Source organism: Nipponia nippon, unplaced genomic scaffold (genome assembly GCF_047370975.1).
Source record: "Nipponia nippon isolate SJK-2023a ecotype South Korea unplaced genomic scaffold, ASM4737097v1 scaffold_9, whole genome shotgun sequence".
NCBI lineage: Eukaryota > Metazoa > Chordata > Aves > Pelecaniformes > Threskiornithidae > Nipponia > Nipponia nippon.
Window position 1 is genome coordinate 33,185,297 of NW_028262413.1, and position 22,414 is coordinate 33,207,710.

Consider the following 22,414-nt stretch of genomic DNA (forward strand, 5'->3'; position numbering starts at 1 on the left):
AACTATAACTGCTAGGTGCTGTTGATAGACCACATGAAGTTCTGAGAAGCAAGTTTTAGAATCAAATACTTTAATAATCCAGAAGTTATAAGCAAGAGACAAAGCTTTGCACAGTGTAACATGTATAATATATACATGATCATGGTATAACTCAGAGATTAATCAACCATCATCAACACAAGTACCCCAACAAGGACACAAATAACACTGGTATAATATCCAAATTTATGTTTGGCTGATTGCTGTCTTTCCTGGAGGGTATTTTACATCTATTTTGCAATTAACATGGGGTTTAACTAGTTTAAATATTACATGTAAGATAGTGAAGGGGTTTTACAATACACAATTTCAAATGACCCAGTCTGACTAAACCATAAGTGAAAACAGAAGAGATTTAAAATAAGCAGTCAAGTTCCAGTGACAGAGGTGGCTTATTTTGAGTTCCAAGTTTTCACTGGATCAGACCACCAGCCCACTGAGGCCCACGTTGTCTCTGCCAGCTGCAACAGGCAAAGCTATGCAGTGAGAGTAGAAAACCCAGGCTACAGTCTTTAACTGAAACCTCTCACACCACCCACCATCCACAACAACCTTACAGATGTCAGAGAGCACTTTCTTGTCTATTCATTGCTCATGGACAGCTATCAGTGTGTCTAATCCCTTTTTCAACTTGTTGGTACTATGTGCTTCTACAGTACCTTGCGCTGGTGAGTTCAAGATAATTACCTGGATAGTAATTCAGCTTCAAATGGATAAAATAATAATATCCTACTAGTGTTAATGAGTACTCCCTTCTTCAACTTTCAGATTTCTTGAACTAGGTGTGACCGGTACCCCTTGCTCCTGGCCCCTGGTAATACAGTTAGGATAACTAATGCCATTTTATGAGGCAAGCAGCCATTCTTTGTGACCAAGCAGGTCACGTATTTGTTCCCTTTCCCCTCATTCTCAGGCTCTGAAGGTCCTGTGAACCAAGTAGACAAACCAAACAGATTTCTTCTTCCCCTCCCTATCAGCCTCAAGATTCCTGGGCACCAGGACAATTACTCCCTTCCTCGCCAGCCTTGAAGGTCTCAGGCACCCGGCCAACCAGGTGTTGTTGACCCTGTCACAGAACAGGGAAGCATAACAGCGCACAGAACACTATAAAATGAAGCAGTTACACGTCCTAAGTGGGAACATGGACCAGAACTGCTGCTGGACAGCGAGACCCATGACCCCCCAGCAGCCAGGGATGCCCCCACCATCGTCTGCTTCCTCCAAGGACTGAGTGAGTGACTCATTCTTTTATATGATTTTCGAGTCTAGATTTTGATTGTTATATTGATACAGCAAACCACATATTAAGATCTGACCTCATCTGCAGAGGGTCCAGGTGATGAGAAATTAGTTAAGTTGTATTATAAATTCTGTATTACGCTACTTATAGATTGTACTATATTGATTCTGCTTGTAGAAATCCTGTGCCATTCTAATCATAAATTCTGTGCTAAACTAATCATAATATCCTGCTAAGAAAATACAGCTTTAATTGTAACTACGATTTAGTGCCGTCATCATTCTGCCAAGGATCCCTAAAAGAACCTGTCTGTCCCCTTAGTGTCAGGTGACACTAGGTTAGAAGACAACAGTTTTTCCGTACCTGAGACTTATTTGGAATATACTTTCCAATAGCTGTGCATGATGGGAGAAATTTTCAAAACACACAAATTGCTTAGGAGTCTGCACCCTGGTGGAAAAGACAGTCAACAACCAGAATTTAGGGGATCTTGTCCAACTGTGAGCCATGCTAATATAGGCTAATCCGAAACTCTACTGACTGTTCTTAACCAACCACATAAATCTGAGTCCTATCAGCAATGCTACAACAAGCCAATTCTATAAGTAGCATCTTTTCAGCACAGAAAATTGCAGCAGCTAGAGGGAAGTGCTGAAGTTAAGTCCATGCTAACTTTTATTACTGTAGCTATTTAAAGCTCCAATTCACAGCAGATAGGTATAGCAACAATGGTTCATGTCAATCGCTCACAAAACCAGGTGCTTCTTTCCTCACCACTTCCCAGTTCTTCCCCAGCCCCTCTCTAGTAAGGGGCACCGTAGAAAGGGTATGTATTCACTTCCTTGTCCGCTAATGCTACTGAGATAAAAGCTCTGAATTGTGAGCTGTATCAGTTACTGTGAGCACATGCTGCAGTTTTAGGAGGGATTAAGTAACTGAAAAATAGTAAACTCTCACAACAGGCAGCTCATTTCCACTTAATACATGTTTATCTTGAACCTGTCAAAATAATCTGAACATGAAGTGGTATATGTTTAACATTTTCACCAGCCTGGCTTTTAAAATATCGGATGTTTATATCCAACATTTTTGGGAGACAGACAACAAGTATGTTAGAGGAATCAAGAGGACGATAGTGAATAAACTCAGTCTTATTCTAAGCAGCTTTGAACAAAACCTGGTGCAGTTTCTCATCAGTATTACATTCTAAGGAAGGAGGCAAGGCCTGTCTAGCACTAGCTGCTCAAAAATATAAAGTAACATGTCAGACCCTGAAGGAATTTTAAGTGCTATTAGGTGGACAATTTATGAAAATGCAAAATTCTACCCAGCTTTTTTTATAACAACACTTTTCCATTTCCCAGGGTTCTAGCTTTACTGCCAAATCAGAGTATGTGAGGCTAAAAACTTGTTCCAATTTTACCTTTTGCTAGATTTCCCTCCATGGATTGGCTGTCTCCAAATGGCACCCCCAGCCCTTTAAATCCAAGCTGAAAAATCAAATACCTCTACAAGCATATCAGAAAATTTGCAATACAACATTACAGAGATCCAATTCCAGTAAAAGCTGAAATTTTGCCACCTTCGACAATGAAAGACAAAAGAGGATTCTCTCTACAGGTGTGTACACAGGTCCTCCAAGGGTTAGAGAAAAGTTTCTGAGCTACCTAAACAAAACACAGAATCAAAATTTGCATTTCACGGCAAAAATTTTGCTGCTTGCAGTCATTTTAACTGTAAGCCCAGTATTTCAATTAAAACCAACTGACTGACATTCAGATTAGAATATATACCCATGAAAGCACTTGCACCTTCAACTGCAACTCTATCCTTAAACTACGCATAGTTGTTTTTACATTGTCCTTATGCCCTCAACTCTCCTCCATCTCCTGAATGAGCTTCACCTGGTCATTCCAGATTTAATGAGGACAACTGCCTTTTATGGCAGAGAGTTGGTAAAACAATATAATCTATTCCCAGGTGTCAGGATTTCATACTTGTTCAATACTCTCCCACTCCCAAAGCACAAAGTTCCACCAGAAGAATAACTGAAGCTCTGATAGAAAAGGAGGAAAAAAACATATATAGTGTTGTTTGGTGTTTTTTTGGTAAAGGCTTTATAAAAGGTTTTGTTGAAAAAAACCAAACAAACAAAACAAAAAAAAAACCCCACCACATATCTCCATTCATATAATTTTCCAAAAATAGCCAAGTTAGTTTTATTAACTACAAGAACTAACCTACTAAATACTTCTTTGGTTAAAAAGATCTGTTACTTTAATTTCTCACAATAATCAGAAAGAAACATTTTCCAGAACAGTATACACTAATTAAATTTACTTGTTCTTTAAATGCACTGCATATTTAGATAAACATCAACATTCAAAGCAAGGAAATATTTTGTGACATATCCTTAATACAAATTGCTATTAAGTAGGCTACACGACTAGTCACATCACTTTGATGCCTGCTTATTAAAAATTCAGTTATCACCATTTCTTTTTAAATTGTATTTTCTTTTCTGATTATTATTCTTCTCCTCCTTTCTTAAGTCTGTCCTCTAGTACTTTTACATATATGCTGCAGGCCTCATATTATTCTTAGCAGAAGTTCTTTGTCCTTCAGTATATTCTGTAATTTCAGCAGATGCATACGTAACCATCACATGCCAATCTAGAGAAAAAAAAATTCTTCCCTAACGTAACAGGCTAGTGTAGCATTACTAGCAATGCAACCCTTTTGTCATATAGAAACACCATCGGCTTGCTCACTATACAGAGAAGTTGCATCGCTATTTTCCCAGCTGGCCCCATTTCTGTCCCAATTCATTCAATAACTAGAAATGCCTTATATAACAGCAGAAAGCTATAGAAAGCGTTAATAACACTTTTATCTTGCTAAAAATAGGACACTTTTTATAAAGGAAGTCTGCTCAACTTCCCATTTTATGTGCAATGTAAATAAAATGCTCAAAACCTTCCCATCAATACATATTTCCACTGGAAAAAAACCCACAGTATTCACGTAATCTAAGCCAGAATTACTTCTCAGCTCACTGCAAGCGTTAGTCCTGAAGTACAGCCACCATAATACACATTCTTTAAAGGATACCTTATTTCAGTTACAACTGATGTCAGTATTTTAATCTAAAATTAACTGGTGCAAAGCCAATTGATTTTTCATTCATGACATGAGAATAAACATAATTTCATAAATGAATTAAATGTGCTTTTCAAGTAGTATAAAAATTAAGCCACTGGACAACGCACTTTTCCACATAACTAGATGAAACAAATTGCAAGTTCCAGTCTTCCTACCATCAAAATAATACCACAGTGAATCACTGAATTATCAGAAGTTACCTGAGCAACTTGAATATTCACTGATCATGACATCAATTTTTAAAGATATCTCTCTCCAAAAACATCTTTTTGAAATGCCTATGGAAAGCCTCACTATGGAAATACTTGTTCTACACTTCAAGGGAAATAAAAGCACAGAAGTGGTACTAACTGAATTTGTGTTAAAAAAGGCCAGTAGGTCTTAACAGTTCAAGTAGACCAAAAAAAAAAAAAAAAAAAACAAAAAAACATAACTGAAAGTTCTCTCTTTAAATATATTTGTCATGGTTAGAAATAGATGGTCACCTAAGAAGCCATAACCTACATTTTCTCATCCATATACCGGCTTCACTGTTGCATGGTGCTCTGTGTGGAAAGAGAGTTGTTAATGGTCCTACATCATTTTACAGTTACATGAAACTCCATCTTCTCTAAAAATGAGAAGAAACTATTAACTTGGAAACAGAAGTGTTAACACAGTAGTCTCCCAAATCAGTTTTTAATATGAGTAGATGCATATCCTCATACATTAATTATTTACAAATCATACCCTTCAATATGCTTGAACATGTGTGTCAAATGTACTTTTTTCAGGCTTAAAAAACTACATTTCTGTCCCCCCAAATATGCATGAAGATAATCAAGGCTGTGCAGTAATTCTTCTGTTTCAGAGTTATTTATGCAGCCCTAGCACTGCATAAGTAAGATTTTTGCATTACAAATTTTACTTCTTGTGTTAGAACAGTACATTACAGAACAACACACAAATTATTTCCTGTTACAATGGATAATAAGCAATAATCTAGTCTTTAGTACTCTGGTTCTGTTCAAGCATAAATCCTGCCCTAACATGAACATACACACTTTTTAAAAAAAAAAAACAAAAACAAAAACAAAAAACTGTCCTTGTATTTTCAGTCATTTTTTTCTTACAGGAATGATCAGAACAGTCTGAGATACGGTTTCACTTTCTAAAACACATTTGTCACTAGGCAAAAAACATGGTTGCACAGATTAACACTATGCTGTGTTTTATGTATCTACTTCCCCACGCTTTCTAAAAAGCTGAAACGATAAACAGAAGGCACAACTACAACACTGTGAACGTTACTGGTCCAGGTCTTGGGACTGCCTTTCACTTGGCAAATTTAAGATGAAAGGAAGTCCAGAAAAACCCAAACCAACCAAAAAAACAAAAAACACCCACTCCAAACATTCAAGCACGCCCTCAAATACTGTGTCAAGACATAAGAGAGAAACATCTATGTCAACCAACTGCAAGACTATTGCATTGAGTTCATCTGGGCAAAACATTTGGTATATATACAATACTTTGCTTTCCGCAACTTCAGCCCTTAGAATTTTCTCTTATTATTGCACTACTAAAGCTACCTTCAACTGAATCCTATTTCAGACTCTTATTACAATGACCAGTTTTATTTTTTTCCTTCATCTTTTTTAAGTTGTCAAGTGCAGTTAATTATGTATTAGCAGATATTTCTACATTCTGAAATCAAACAGAATTGTTATTCCCACAATCAGTTAACAAAGCTATAATAGCTAAAATTTTTAATACAATTCAACAGCCAAAAAAAAAAAAAAAAAAATGGAGCAACTCCACAGCATGTGACTGATCAGATTCAGCAACCTTCCAGTACATTGTTTGGAAACCATTAACTTTACCTTTTACATTAAAGTTAAAGAATACTGGATTTATTGTAATTTTACTGGAAGCTTGGAATGTACTTTTCTCATCAAGGATTTATGGTGTAATGTTCACGTTACTTGCACTAGGTCTATTTGTAGTATAGCTTCTATAAACACACAAAACCAACTGCTCTAAACCACTTATAAAAAAAGCATATTGTACATGATGAAAGCTCATTAATAAAGAGTACCTCAGGAATTCAGTTTTACCTGAAGGAACAGCTGTACTGTTCTGGTGGTTTTCACCAGGTGACACAAATAAGTCTTCTTCCCCTTCAGTAGATGAACTGGAAGAAGATTCACTACTGAGATCATTCTCACTGGAACTGCTAGAGCTGGGTAGTAAAGCATACTTTCTTCGAGCTAACACTTCCCGCTTTTTCCTCTGCATTAAAATGCGTTCTTTTTGGTTCTGTGTCCGCTGTGACGAACTTGTTTTCACAAATCTCTTCCTATATGGAAGCCTTCTTAAAGAACTGCTGTGAAAACAGGGCCTTTTCATTAATAAGCCAGGTACAGAATCTGCCTCAGTCCGAGGCCACTTTTGTGACCTTGCGCTATGAGTTCTACTTGTAGTATTCAACACTTCCTGAGGATGCCTTACAGGAGCATCTTTTTCTTCATCAGATGTTACTGTGTCAGAGTCTCCAAAATGTAGGCTAGATGAAGGCGAAGAGATACAGTCACTAAAAGAAGAATCATTGTCTTCACTCTGTGTTTCTAGATGCTGTCTTAATCCTAAGATTCCTTGGTTTTCTTTATCAGGACAATTTTGAGTATACGAAGGACCAGCCTGCTGGCTCTTGCGTTTTTTTCGCACAATACTTTTGTCTTGGTCTGTACGGTTGCCATTCATGTCTTTCTGCTTTTGAGAATCACCACATAAGTGAGAGAACTCATTCCCTACTTTACTGGCAATCATCTCAACTTCTGCAGTGAAGCTTTTGGCTGCCCCAATAGGCTCAGGGTTCAAGAGGATCCCCTTCAGACTCTCCTGTCTCTTTGGTGCATCAGAAGAAACTTCACTCTTCATATCCGCTTTTAGAGTATAAACTATATTACATTCAGGAGTCCATTTAGACATGGAAAGTTTTAAGAAAGGCCTAGAAATAAAAATAGATATGTATCAAGAAAAAGAAGCATCAGATTTTTCGAGAGCAAAACTGAAGTAAGAGAAAAGCCATTTACCGCTAAGACTAACCTGCCAGTGGGAAAAGCAAAACAGCAGTAACTGAAATACAACCGTTTCATAATATTAAGAATACTGCTTGGTAATGTAGTTTTGAATTAAGACAGAACTCTTATAACTTGCATTGAAGGGAAGTTCTTGTAGTCAGTGAAAACATTATTGCTTTCACAGAGCAAATATCAATGTATGTCGCCTGCAAAATGTACGGATGATGTCTGTTTCAGCGATGCTTAAACATGAGAATTTTACAGGCTACTGCTTGTATAGTTACATAAGTTTAAGCTAAATGGCTCCAATATTTAGCCATCAACTAAAGTGCATGCTTAAATAAGGCCTACATCTTCCCCTATAGCTGTATATATGGATAGTAAATAACTTGAACACAATACATGGTACAGTATGGTGACAATTGAGCTATAAAATCAGTTACTTAGAATTCACGGTTCTTTTCTGATGTGGAAAGGAATAAAACAGGAGAGATTTTGAACCTTATTATTTTGGGGTAAAGTAATAGAACTCCATTTAACACCTACAGTTTCTTTAAAAAAACATGACATATTAATAGTGTAGAGTAGCATACAATGCTATTTTCAGTCCATGTACTTTTGACTCTATCCCGCAACAGAAACTGAGCATACATATCACATGTTCCCTTAATAGTTGGTACCAGGCAGGTTCCCCTCCTTGTCAAAATATTAGGCTGTCAACATATGACGATGCAACATTAGCCTCGAAGACTCTTTCAAAGAAAAAACTTTTGTACTGGAAGACTACTGAGACACAGGCAACAATAACCTCAGTAATATATTCACCTTCAACCTGCTTCATCTGGCATCTCTGCCCTCTCTTTAAATTCCCAAAAGGAAATGACAAAAGAATTTGGTTCCCACTGTGATAACCACTGAAGCACCCTTTACTGTAACTAATATCACATTTTTCTGCCTCAGATGAATAAGGTTATAGTAGACATTCGACACTTGTTCTACTTAAGAAGTTAAATGCTCCCTCTTTTCTCCCTCCCTCACCACTTGTTTGAGGAATATCTCCTATGCTTTTCTAGAAGAAATGTTTACACACTAAGCCAGAATGTAGAGCTGACCAATCTGAAAAATAAATTTCCCAACCAGATCAGACACCAATCCAATTCATCACATAAGCACACAAACAGCTATACCTGGCTTCCAGCAGGCTGTGCTGAACTACCAGAAGGCTGCTTAAGAAAAATATGTGCAACTATACCTTATGTGGAAATGAGGCTCCTTAAGCAGCACAGGTGGAATATGCATGAAGCCACAAAAAAAGTCTAAGGCAGCAACAAGATCTATGGCAGGTTAAGCAGCATCACCTACTCGGGTCCATAATCTTCTGCCTGAACCTCCAAATTCTTCAAAATGCTAATGCTTTCTTACATCTGATGCTAATATTTAAAGCTCTTGCTTATTTCATCATAGAATGAATCAAAACAAAATTGAGACTACAGAGCAGAGTCAAACCAACATTTCTTCGATTGTTTCACAAACTGATGCTTTCACAAGCAGCTGTGAGCTAGTAGTTCTTAACAGACTCTGACTTATCTCAGTTTGCAATGGGTATAAACTGATGCATTATCCCAGGCAGCCTGTGTTCTCTTCACAGCCATAAGCAACTAACCTAATTCTTCAAGTGATGTAATCTGGAATAAAAATTTTGCACAAGGCATATATGCTGCAGTACTAACATCGAAAGAAGTCATAAGGTCACTGGATATTTCTGGAGATCAAGAATCTTGTGGATCCTAAAACCCCAGCTGAAAAAGATCCATTTGAATGTTCTCACTGGAAATCCTACAAACATTTATAACAATTACTGTTAAATGTGAGGCCTATACCCTGTGATAATTAAGGAAGTGTTGCTGCTTTCTACTGGAATTACAGCAGATAGGTATGTTTTACATCACTAAGTCAAAAGCTAACTGTATGCAAGCTGGACTAAACCTCCTCTTGTCAGTATATACAACAGGACAGGTCCTTTCACTTCATCAAAGCAGAATTCACAGTAGGAAACATTTCTTATTTTCAAGTGTTAAATGGAAGACTGTTGTATCCTGGACAATATATATACTTTTTTATTGCAATAAGTTTTAGTGGAATGCACTACATAAGGCTACCCTCTTCTCTAGGACTGAAAAACAGAAGTTGAAAAATTGGGAAAAAACTTGGAATAAACATTAAGAGTGTAAGAAGTCTACATAAGTAAACAAAGAAGCCTCTATTAAAGCTGTAAAATTCTATTATCTACCCTTCTCTGCTCCTGACAGCTCCTGAGGAAAATACCAGCCCTATGCATGTACTTACCCTCACATATATCCACTGTCTGTCTTTGGAAAAATTAAGACCAAGACTTCCATTTTATAAAATTTCTAACAAGGACAGGAAATCAGAATTCAAACCTGTTATAAGCACACAGAGAACAAGCAGTACATAGTCTTTTTCTCATCCTCACAAGGCCACCTTTAAGGCAGTACTTTTGGTCCGTTATTTATGTACCACTGTTTTACAGAAATGCAACACTTAGTTAATCTTTTCCACAGTCCAAAAGCAAGCCAACCCCTCCCACAATAACCCCATATTTCATCGCAAGTTTTTTTAGCAAATCCACAAAGTATTTCAATTTGGGAAAAAAAGTTAATTTATTCAGAGAGCTTATTGTCTTCGAACACAGTCATAACTTACCATCATATACTACATGTCCAGCCTATACACAACAGTTTCCTGTCCTTTTAACATGATAAATTAAGGGGACAATTTTATTTAAGTCTGAGTTTTTCTTAAGAAACAAAAATCTAAACATCTTCTCATTATGTGAGCAGAATCAGGGGCTGGTTTACAAAGGACTCAGTTCTACTCATTGGAGTGCTTCTCCCCCCCGTGTTTTATTGTTAAACTCCAGTGTGGAAATATCTATCAGCATGAAAGTTCTGCATTCTGTATGCGATTATCTTTGTATTAGCTCTGTTTACTTTAGCACAGACACCACTGTGCTGAAATAGAAATACAACTATTTAAGTCACAACAAAAAAATTAAAGCAAGAAAGTTTACACTTTGAGAAACCTCAAACTACTGTAAGATGACAAAAAAACCCTAAATCACCACACAGTGAAAACCAGTGCACTTGAAACGCTATTTACTAGCTTAGTTTTATTCCAACAGGAAGCCTAGATCTAATAGCCAGTTAACCAAGATACAAACATTTTGCATAATTGCACTCTTACAACCATGGAAGAGTCTGCAGTAACTCAACTAAGTAATCAAGAACTCTTCATTTTTGCTAACCAGTACAGAGCCTGAAGGACTGCTTACTCCTGGGAGAGCTGCTGGCTTCCAATGAAGTTACACAACAGCTTAAACGTGAGTATATTTTTGAAGTGAGTGGCAGCAATCAACAACGGCAAACAATCCATTCCTTCACTATTTAGAACTGCTATTGCAAACCTTTGAACAACAATTTGACCAAAAAAGACAGAAGCTGGAAGAAGAGCTTACCATTTAACTACATTCCAATCCATTGCAAGTATTTTCAGCGGTTAGGCATAAGAAATACCCATACTACATATAAGTCCAATGCTTTTACACAGAAGACAAAGTTTAAGAAGGACTACAAAAATATTATCCAAATAATTAAGACTTATTAGAATGAGATCATCTGCTGTTAAACATTTAGAAGATCCTACAAAATCTCCCTCTAATTAAAAATAGTCCTCAGAAAGCTTTGTCAAAAAGCAGCAAGATGCAGTAGGTAAGCTCAATCAGCATTAGCATTCCTCCTTCCTAATCAAAACATTTGCCTATTAACTTACAGAATCAAGACTTCGAGATGGAAAATGGGGTAGTATCTTATTTTAAGCCATTTTAAGTAAAGACTCAATGAAGAGCTGTTAAGACAGCTACCTGAAAACTATAAATAGTAATTCTAAGTTCCCATCTAAAGTGGATGACTCGATTCAGAATCATGAAGTGTACATGACTTTTATCCATTTGTGTCACAAATTAAAGACCTTTGCTATTCATCATGCCAAGACATACAGCAGTACAAGAAAATTCATGCAAACTGGGGAAGTCCCTCGAAATTACTAAGTCAAAAAGCAAGCTCCATGTTTGAGATCTTTAGAGCAGACAAGTTTATGATCACATATAAAAGCAGAACACATTTGAGTTATAAGATGGAGCAAAGTATTTCGTCATTAAGAATTAATTCCATTACTAGCAATCAAGAAGTATGATAGCAGTAAAGCACTATAAAACAGTGAAATGGCTCATTACACAACATTAACTCCATTTTTTTTTTTGTGTAAACTTGGTTGACGAATACATGTAATCTAATATATCATTACTTTGAAAATGTATTTTCAGTTACATTTTAAAATATAGTCAACTCCCTTCACCATCAACAGTCTCCTTTTTAGGTGTCAAAAAGCACCTTGATCAATTCTTTCAAGCTTTGCTACACAGTGCTTTGACACATGACCAGCCCACCACTTTTCAGAAAATGCTTATCTTAAAAGCACATGCTTCTTACATAATGCCAAATTACTGGTCTCTGTCCTCTTAGTGTAATACACACACCTAAACCTGCTAGCCAAACAGTTTATTCAGCAAATATCTAGATTTCTAGCCAACTTGATGAAAAGCAGTGAACAAAAAAGTTTCATTTACAAAGCATTTAGTAGCCTATTTCCTCATTTTCCCAATCTTCAATTTCCAGCTCCTCCCTCATTACACACACAGTAATGTCACCTTGTGTGATGCACTCTCCACCACTCAGACCCTAAACACACTTACAGGCCACTCAGGTATCCAGTAGGGTTGAGCCTAGAGACCAGTGCAGACAAAAACTCCTCCCAGCACGACAGCTCTCAAGACTACCAAGAGCTTGACAGAACACAGCGTTGTCATAATCTCAGAAAGAACACAGCAATTCCACTTCCATAAACATTCTGTGCTATCTTAGACCATTTATGTACCCAGCCCAAGTGCCCATATATAGAATGATATCAGGCAAGAGAATATTTAACATTGTCTCAGAAAGGAAGTTTCTGTCAGTTGCATTTGTAGTTCCTTTATTCAGTCCTAACTCTTATTTTCTTTGCTGTTCACTGAATTAATGATTAACTGTTAAAATTCATTCCCTTCCATAATATGTGGCTTTTATCAGATTTTACTTTTAACTTTATTTTTACTCTGACAAGCTAATACTGGTACTGTTACCTTCCTGAGAAAATCTCACTGTTGAGATCTGGTATGAACAAAGAAATCTTACGTTGTGTATATACTGTTCCTACCACAGTACTTTTTTTGAACTGGCAAACATGGCTATCAAGAGTTCAAAGAACAGACCAGTGAATGAAAGCATCACACAAGCTGTATTTTGGAACACCAACAGTCATTTCTTGCCCCTCATTAAAAAGATATATTTTTATTCTTTTGGCAAGGCTCTTCCATCAGATGAATCAAGACACCAAGAAACACGATAATGAAAAAGCTTGTAAAATTCATACAAGACCTTCAGCAAAAGAAGACCAAATTCTTCCCATGAAGACTGAATCTCAGTGCTATCATGCCCTGCTCCAACCAAAATAAAGAACTCACCGAGCAGCTCACAAAAAAAACCCACAAACAAAAAACCCCCCACTTCTTAGCCTAAAAGGGGCAGTCACGCCCTATTCATTTCAATCCTATCAAGCAGGGACAACCTGTACAATGCAGAGTAAGTAGCAAGAACACAAATATCCAATATTCAGTTCCACTATGAGCAAAACAAGTGCAATCAGATTTTGAAACCTTATTGCACTGTTCTTCACTTTTGGTTGTTCTTCGTTTTCACCACTTCATGAGACAAACAGTGCTCGTTTAAAGCTTGTTTTACCTACTAAATTTTAGCATACCATATATTGGTCTTCCAATCTTTGCCGGAAAAGAAAGCAATTAATAGTTAAAGATCTATGCATCTTTATAAAACAGCAACAATCAGAAGGTAATCTGAAACTCTGTTATGTTTGCTTTGATATTATGTAGCATCAAACACCATCTTTATTCACAGGACAATATGAAATACCATTACAAAACACTCTCAATTTCCTTTGTTTGCTTTAATGCAGCCACAGTGATGACAGATACTCCAATTTTTGAATGACAAAATTACCTGAGAATTCTCTGAGCAGAATACTTATCTTTTGCCCTACAGAAAGGTACAGTATTTCAGAATAATATGCATAGTATTAGTTACTAACCGCACGATAATGTTCTGGAGACAGGTTCTTGCCCACGGTCTCCCAAAGACACTCCATTACATCCCACCCAGACAGAAGAGTTCATCTGCGCTTTGCAGAGGGGTGCTACAGTTACATGAGCCACAGCAATGCAGGCAGGCTTACTCACTCCTTGCAGCCAATTCTAGGAACCACCACTGGCTTGGAAAGTCTACTCTTGAAATGAAACAATGTTTTTTCAAGTACACTACTACTCTTACTAACATTTGCAAAGCCACCTCAAAGATAAGTCAGACCACAGTAACTGTACTGTAAGGTACTGTAATCAACAGTATCCATCCTCTGGACCAGCAAAGTCTCCTGAATTTTTTTCTCCAAAAAAAAAAAAAATCCTCCAAGACCTTCAAGGTTTGTTTCCTGATGCACAAGTCAATTCAGATCAGTAAAGCAATTATCTTGCAACAGAAATGTCAGGCCACCTATAGAATAGCTACAGAATGCCTCTGTTATGCCATGTTATCATCCACCTCTGAGACTTACCACCACTGTATTCCTATGGAGAGACTATTGAAAGTGTCTGTCTCTCACATCTTCTAACAGAATCCAGGCCAGGACAGCTAAAAACAGAAGAGCTCTTCCCTAGGACTGGATCTATGGCCTGGCTCCAGCTGGAATAGACAGAACCCACGGAGCATGCGCAGCTGGAAGCGCCTCAGCTAGATGAGTTGGCAGGCTAAGAGCAATTCCGCATAGAGTCCTACGAACAACAAGTTAGTTCTCCTGCAATACACTATGAATCAATCCAAGACCATAAGGCACCCATAGAAATCCTAGCACCAATCAAGCATCAGTAAAGCATTAGCATGCACATACCCACCTGGGCAAGGCATCTGTTTGCCTTTGCACAATGGATGCAAGCAGGTGGATTTGACAAACATGGTGTTCATAAGCACATTCTTCAGTCTAGACATTTCTTTGCTCTGTCCTAGGCTTAAACTCAGTAAGCTCCATTAACACTATGTAAATCATGGTTTTAAGACATAAGCATTATGATTTGGCAATCAGGAATGTTTTGGCTTCCGTGAACTCCAAGACAAACGTAACAGCAATGAACTAGGGAAAAAGGAGTTCTAGCTTTATAAAAGAATGACAAACTACACTTCTTTTATTGGAGCTTAAGATCTTAACTAGGAATTCTGCTTCCAGAGACAGCTAGGGAAGTTCTGAGTTACATAGCCATCAAAAATAATTTAAAAATGTATTTCTTAGTCCTCCTGGCTGTTTTGACCTTGAGGTATGCACAACTGTTCTTAATGCAGTGTCATTTTGCAAACACTTTTTTTATAAAGCTTTGAGGAGCAAAGTAAAGCATGATCTTTGCCACAACTGCTAACAAGAACCTTGCAAGTGAGAATTATGAAATTAACCATTAGGACAGTTTTATGCTGTTCTTCAGGAAACCTGCGAGAAGTAGGGGATTTTTCAGACACTAAACTGAGTAGATCTACCAATTTAAGAGGGAAGGATAGTGCAGCAGAATTCTCCACTCTTCACCCAGTAGAGCCAAGTGGCAGTGAGTAAAAGCAAACATTTTACTTGACAGCAGCCAAGTATTAGGACTGCACCTTATTGGCAAAAAAAAGCCAAAAGGAAGTCTCGTTAGTAAAGTCGTGAACCAGCCATCTCAGATTTCACTTGATAAACACTTAATAAGGAAGACATCATTTTAATTCACAGTAGTTACTTTTCCAGATAGCATAAACTATATAAAATATATAAAACAGCAAAATAATCTTGTTAGCAAAATTTTGGGTTAGTGAAAGAAACACTTTCCTTTCTTCCTTCCCCTCTGCTCCATTAGGGGTCTCTGTTAGGCCTGACCAAGAAAAACACTAATCTAAACTTAAGCCTGAAGGAAGTTCACTAGTGTAACACTTCGTCTACAGATACATTTTGTGTTTCTTTTAAGAGCACTGTAGGCTTTGGAAGCAGCTGATCACTGTCACTTACACTGACAAGAGACTACAACTGGGAGTAATTATCCTATCCCTATGTTGTACATGTGTCCCATATGACATTACTCAATATACATGTTTCTAAATCTCCTCTCAACCTCACTGACATGCAAACAGCTAAAGCACTACAGATCTGGTGATAAAACTGCCCTAAAGGACATTGCACATTAGTAAAGCTGTAGGGAAATCTTTATACATCATCTGCCTATGGCAAATCCATCTCTCTGTCCTATGCCCATTGTTTACATGTGAATTAAATCATCCCATTCCCCATCCCATCCCCCCTCATTTTTTTCCCCATTTATTCAACTGCCTGACACCTAAGCCTCCGTAGTTCATCAGCCAGGGAGGGGGGCTCTATTGCCTGTATCTTCTCAAAAGATTGACCTCACCATTAGAGGAAATATAAACAACTGAAATGAAAGATTCTTCATCTTGGAAAAAAAGCCTGTAACTGCTGTCAGCTAAATGTTATTGCAACATGGCCACCTCCACTGAAAGACAAGACTGTTGTAACTGATCTGGTTAGGTAGGTCTACAAAGTTATTAATCTAAAGATAAAGTGCAAGTCACAGATATGTTAAGCTACACTCTTCATACACTTTTACAAAAGCCACTGCTTCATAAAAGATACATTTCTGAAAGGTCAGAATGTTCCCATCCAGATTTTGAAAGAACACGTGAAATATGCATGAATACTAAGAGCTGTTGTTCACACCCAGGCTCCCAATACTAGACATAACCACAGCTGTAGCTACCAGGGCTTCAACCATCAATAAAAATAAACAGATTTTATATATGCGAGATTTCAAGAGTTTTAAAACAGGAAGCTTGGTGTCCTATACGCTTTTTTTAACTAAAGTTAAATGTGAAACGTGCACACAGCCTTTCCTGTCTTATGAATTCAATAGATCATTTTATACTGTGGATGACAGCATAAGACAGGTGACCAGATGTTCACTTTATCAAATGAACCAAGATCACATCTTTCGCTATCAACCCTCGCACATCGGCAAGAGTACAAAACTGAATTGGTGATAATCTTGGCTAACAAGTTTCTTTTGTTGAGTGTTTTGGGGTTTTTTTCTGCCTCGCGTAGTCCCTCTATCCAACAAAGAGAGGAGTAAAAACATTAAAATTGGTGGAAAACTACTCTGATAGCAAGGACTACAGGTATGTGAACTGTGAGAAGCCTTAATTTCTTTCTGAGAGTGACAAAATATTCCAATTCTTTACATATTAATTGTCCTCAAAAATGTTTCTACTAAGTATCCAGAATTAACCTCTCTTTGGAATTTTCCACTGGTTACAACAAAGACAATGTAAGGCTTTATTTCACCACCTGAAAACCTAGTTTTCCTTTATTAGTTTATAATACAGACATTCCACCATGATAAACGCTACCTAGGTCTCCATGCCGAGCAGTCCATTTTTATCTTTTTTGTCAAATATTTGTTTCTGAAGTAATCGCGTTAAAATCAAATAAAGTTGGGCTATTACAGCAAGATCTTACCTCCTGCATTATATCTTCTTTTTGAGGAGCACTTGAGTATTAGGAAATAAGGGTATCATTTAATCAGCTAAAGCAATCAGGCCTTGCTTATGATTTCACAAAAACATTTCAAGCCATGAGAGAAGAGGAGCTTACTCAAACAACACAAAAATTCTACAAATGTATGCTCAGCCCTAATCACTGAAACACAGGCACTTAAAAAAGTACACAGATCCTTAACACCTGCCCATTTCAATAAGAGTTACAAACCTACGTGCCTCTGAAGATCCTGGCCTACATTTCTGAATGAACGCTGCTTCCTTGTTTATCAGGCAAAAAACATCTGACAACGATTTTTTTTTAATATGGGTTAAGAAACAGAATACCAACTTTGCAAACAAAACAAATGACGTTATACCAAACCCTATTACGCACACAAGTAAAACTCATTTCCGTAAGGGAAAATTTGTGACAAATTTTCAAGGAGACAAAACCCCAAAGAGTGCTGCGGCTTCCCGCAGTGAAGATACTGCTTTGTGCGTCAACGAGGCACTGGAAAAAAAAAAAAAAACAAAATCAGCGTGAAGTTCCCACCCGCCTAACTGCCCCCGCGCCCCGCCGGCAAGGGAGAGGCGGCCCGCCCCGCCGCGGGCCGGTCACCGTTGCCGCCACCGGTGCGGGGCGGGGCTGGGGAGCGGAGGGGAGGGGAGCCCACCGCCCCCCTCCCGGCCCCGGCGGGCCCCACCCGCCAGGAGATAACGCCCCGCACTGCACGGTGCGGGGCAACACCACGGCGCCCGCCGCCCCCACGTACCTGAGACAGTAGGGCCGAAGGGGAAGAGGCGGCTGCCGCCGGCGCCCTGCTCAGGGCCGGAGGGGAGGAAGCGGCCCCGGCAGGCACCGTAGGGACCCCGCGTCGCTGCCTGGCGCGGCCCGGGAGGCCGCTGCCTCCTCCCTCTCCTCCTCGGCGGCGCCGCTGCCCCCCGGCCCGGCCGCAGCCGCCCGGGCCCCGCTGACACGCCGCGAGGCGGGCGACGTTTTGTTGTTGCGCAGCCCCCGCCGCCGCCGCCGCTCCCTCCCCAGACGCAGCGCGACACTCGGTGTTGCTTTACAGCAGTCCGCAAAGCGCAGTCGCGCCGGCTCGCGCCCCGCCTCCCGTCAGACGCCGCTGCGGGGCCGCTCCCCCTGCTGGGCGGAAGCGGTGGCGCAGCGCGGGGCTCCCCTCGGCCCCGCGGGCCCGGGCCGGGACCCCCCCGCCCCCGGCACGGAGACGCCGCCGCCTTCAGCGCCTGCTTGCCCCGGAGAGGACAGCGAAGATCTGAGCAGCTCAGCGGGACGGCAGCAAGCAGCCGCCACTGCCCTGGCCGCGGCCAGCCTCGCTCGGGGGCAGCGGCGCTGCTGCCGGTGCCTTTCTCCTGCTAGACCCTGCATAAAAGCACTGGTGGTCGACTCGGGGGCGCCTCTTCCTTCGCACCGCGGTGTCTGACGGCTGCTCAACTGCAGCTGAGCCGTCGGGAGCTGAACCGTGAGCTACCAGGCCTCGCCGCGGCGGCCACGGCCGCCTGCGCTAGATCGCTGCACCGGTCCTTGGCCGTCGCCAGGCCTGGTGCTCGAAGCACTGCAGGAGCAGGGCATCGTACTGCCCTCCTCGGAGCCGAACAGGTGCAGCTGCTAGGAAATGCAGACAAATCACACTGACTCTCTTTAGGAATAGGGATTTAATTTGCATTTGCTGCAGAAATGCACTTACTGGCTTATGAACAGGTGAGCCTGCCCGCTCTTCCTATTTACCACTACAGTACTGAAGCCAATGTACCGTGTAAGGAACTTCTCCAGCTTCTCCTGTACAGGGACCAAGTCTCACACCTACCTAACAGCACAGTGAACATCACAACTTCCTGAAGTCTCTCATTTAGCAGAAAGCCGGAGTGTTAACGTTGTAACTGCCCAAGTCTGCCAAAGGCCACGGTCTCTTCTGCCAGAAACGACCCTTCATCAACGCTAGCGTACACATTCAAGACAGTTCCAGCTTAAAACACTGGATAGAAAAGGGTTGTATCCTGTCAGTGACCAACAGATACACAAACCCGAGATTTTGGAGCAGAAAGGTGCAGTCTGATGTACCAGTAGTTAAATATCTTGCTCAGAACGCACTGCCACCACAGAGTCATCAGTATACAAGAGTTCTTACATGTTTTGGAGGAGCTAAACACCCTTCATGCATCATTACAAAAGAAATGGTCATTGGGAAAAAATGCACTTTGAGACTATTAATTGAATGAGTTTCTGAATGGAATCTCCTTAAAGCAAAAGTGGATAAAACAACATGGAAACTATTTCTCAAACAAGGAAAAAAGGCTTTGAGGAAAGACTCTCCTTCAATAAATGCCTACCTCAAAAGAAGGGGTATATTTCTAGGGGCAGGAAAAAAGATTACTAAGCAAAGGAATATCCGAATATGTCAAAAAGTGTAGAAACAAAGCACAAAGGGTGCTTTACCACGTAAAAGATATGAAAATAAGCAATTTTTTCAGCTTTATGCGTAACGCAAGAGCACAGGAAAAAGTGAGACCCACATCCAGCAAAGGCAGAAAAAAGGATCACAGGTGATTTCATGTGCTTCCAGAACCAAAATAATAATTCATTTCACTTTTCAATGAAGACCAAAATACAGGTCATCCAGCATTAACTTGCTGCCTTTTTCTACACAGTTTTTGGGGGTGTTTGGTTGTTTTTTATTTTTTTAAATCAAGGAAATACAGTACATCGCATCCAGCCAGACTTCAGTAAACAATGACACTGGGCCACATATGAAATAACCACTGATACTGGGAAGAATGGGGAGCAGTATAAAAATTAGAAACATGACTAAAATGCTTAACAGGAGATAGCAACAGACAGTGGAAAGAAGGTCGTATCATATTTGACGGAGGTCACTAATGGCTTGATTGTGTAAGCAATTTTAATACTTTGCATTAATGATTGGAACCGAAGTTAAAATACAGTAATAAAAATCTGCTGGGGCGGGAAGTAAATGAAGACAATACATGGGAAGAACTGAATGACCTTGAAGACCAGGCTAATAGCAGCAAGGTGAAAAAAGTAGAGTAAAATATACAGAATGTGCACTTGCATATTAATGACTAAAAGTTTTGGTATATATTGGGTATTTGTCAGGTAGAAGGCAGTAGGATGAGAACTTCAATAAACTATGCAATTAAGAAAATAACCAACAGCCAACAACATGATGTGGACATGAAAAAAGCAAACATGTCTGTACAATATTTTAGTCCAAATATTTTTCAGAGAGAGAGGTTTCAATGCTATTGTAAAAATGATTCCTGATGTAGTCTTACAACTACTTTATCCAGCTTTTTTTATATGTATTCAGGGAAGATGAACTCTAATCTTAACCAGACATTAAAGGGAACATAGCATATATATTATGAGAGGAAGCTGATGAAATTTGGCCGGATTACCTTAAGAAATGAGACAGAGGAACATTCTCTATAAGCTGATCAGAGGCTAATTCCAATTAAAAAAAAAAAAACAAAACACACCAACTAGTTATGTATTTACCTATTTACTTAATAATTGTTTTGAACACTCATGCCACAGATGACAGAAAGGTAGTTCTTGGCAGAGAAAATGGACAGAGTCACTCTATGCTCACCAATCAAAAGACATACAAAGACCATTTCAAAAACAAAAACCAAGGGGCTACAGAGTGGCTAGAAATTTCAGTTCACAAATTAAAAAGCAATGCAGGGTAAGTCTATATAGTCTTGATTTTCTCCCAGTGCAGAGTTAGAGTGGCCAGATGATCTGTAAATGTTTTAACTATGTATGATTTGGTAGACCTTTCCTTCTTGGGTAAATTAAAATAAAGGCAGAATTCCTAAGATATTTATTAGCTATGATTTCCTAATTTCTGCTTCACCATGGGCTATCAGCTGACAAGAATCTAGTAAGTTGTGGGCCAGCTCACCCTTAAATTAACACTTGATAGAAATCAGTTTGTCAATTATTGACTGGTTATTAACATAATTTTTAAAGAAAAGTGATGGAGAAAATGCAATTCAATGCCCAGAATTATTCACAATTATTTTTAAATAGTTTTTTAATTTTTTTAACTTCTATCTATGTCCTCTGATATATTTATTAAAGTTACTTCTGCCATTATTTTAGGATCTCGCAAAGACAGACAGTTGTCTTGAAAATATTTTATTGATTCCTTGGACAAAAACAAAAGATTCTCCATTTCACACTTCTTAGCTACAGAAAACCACAAGGTTAAATCAATTCATTCTAAATCACTAATGCAAATTTCAGAATAGCTTTCAGGTTACAGTGTCATCAATTCACACTGAACTCTTCAACTTCTTCTAACTACAGCTAAACAAAACCATTTATATGCGCACCCCAGGGCCTGGCAGAACTAAAGACATAGAGAAGAAACTATCTTATCTAAGATCAAAACATGCCAACCAGCAGGAAATTGCACTTTACATTTTTGGCAAAAAGACAAGTATCAATGCAAACCCCTATCCTGAGGTACCTTCAGCAGCTCAGCTTCATAGTTGGACACAGTTCCGTGCAGGAGTGCTGCTTCAGTTTGCTTGCTCACGAATGAAAGCTAGGCACAGCTTTTTCCAGATGCAAACACCAGCTTCTGGAACGCAGTCCCACTGGGCACGTGGCCAAGATGCAAGCTGCACACTTTCAGAAGGAGATGTCTTTGCTCAGAGCTCTGTTAACTGCAAGCCTGGTAGTGTCCAGGACAGTATGAGTAGTATACACTTATAAATCTCCTGCCTATATACAGGAGTATGTATCTCCTGTCACAAATACTGCTTCTGGAGGAGCTCAAAAATCACTTGCAGCCAGAAAATTAATCCAGATGAAACAGCCCATCCTTGACATTTACATCGTATGTAGTTGTGCAGACTTCAAATGGACCATACTTAAGCATATGTTTAAATGTTTGTAAGTGTTAAGGCAATTTACAATTACTAGTAATATTAATAAACTGTAAAGCCTCTTGTGGTAATATGTTGTGAAGATAACACAGAAAAACATATCACAAAAATTGTGGGATTGATATTCAGATGATACAAATTGTCACAGCTCCAATCCATCCAGATGA

General features: G+C 39.2%; 1 protein-coding gene and 1 long non-coding RNA gene across 5 annotated transcripts in view; one reads left to right on the top strand and one right to left on the bottom strand.

Moving 5' to 3' along the window:
• Positions 1–22,414, bottom strand: part of RNF111 (ring finger protein 111) — a 67,060-nt gene that overhangs the window by 39,114 nt on the left and 5,532 nt on the right. Inside the window, exons 1-3 of one of the 4 annotated variants that reach the window (XM_087745412.1) lie at positions 18,083–18,367; positions 17,704–17,820; positions 6,538–7,430 (exon numbers count right to left, since the gene is read on the bottom strand). In XM_087745412.1, the coding sequence (XP_087601538.1) occupies positions 6,538–7,411 (874 nt within the window). In that variant the 5' untranslated portion in view covers positions 7,412–7,430; positions 17,704–17,820; positions 18,083–18,367. Of the gene's footprint in view, positions 1–6,537; positions 7,431–17,289; positions 17,525–17,703; positions 17,821–18,082; positions 18,368–22,414 lie in introns of those variants that run through there. The other 3 variants (XM_087745414.1, XM_087745415.1, XM_087745411.1) reach the window with 3 other exon arrangements.
• On the top strand, positions 212–10,904 carry LOC148050259 (uncharacterized). The gene is made up of 2 exons (XR_015701680.1): positions 212–1,270; positions 10,832–10,904. It is a non-coding gene; the product is annotated as an uncharacterized LOC148050259 (long non-coding RNA).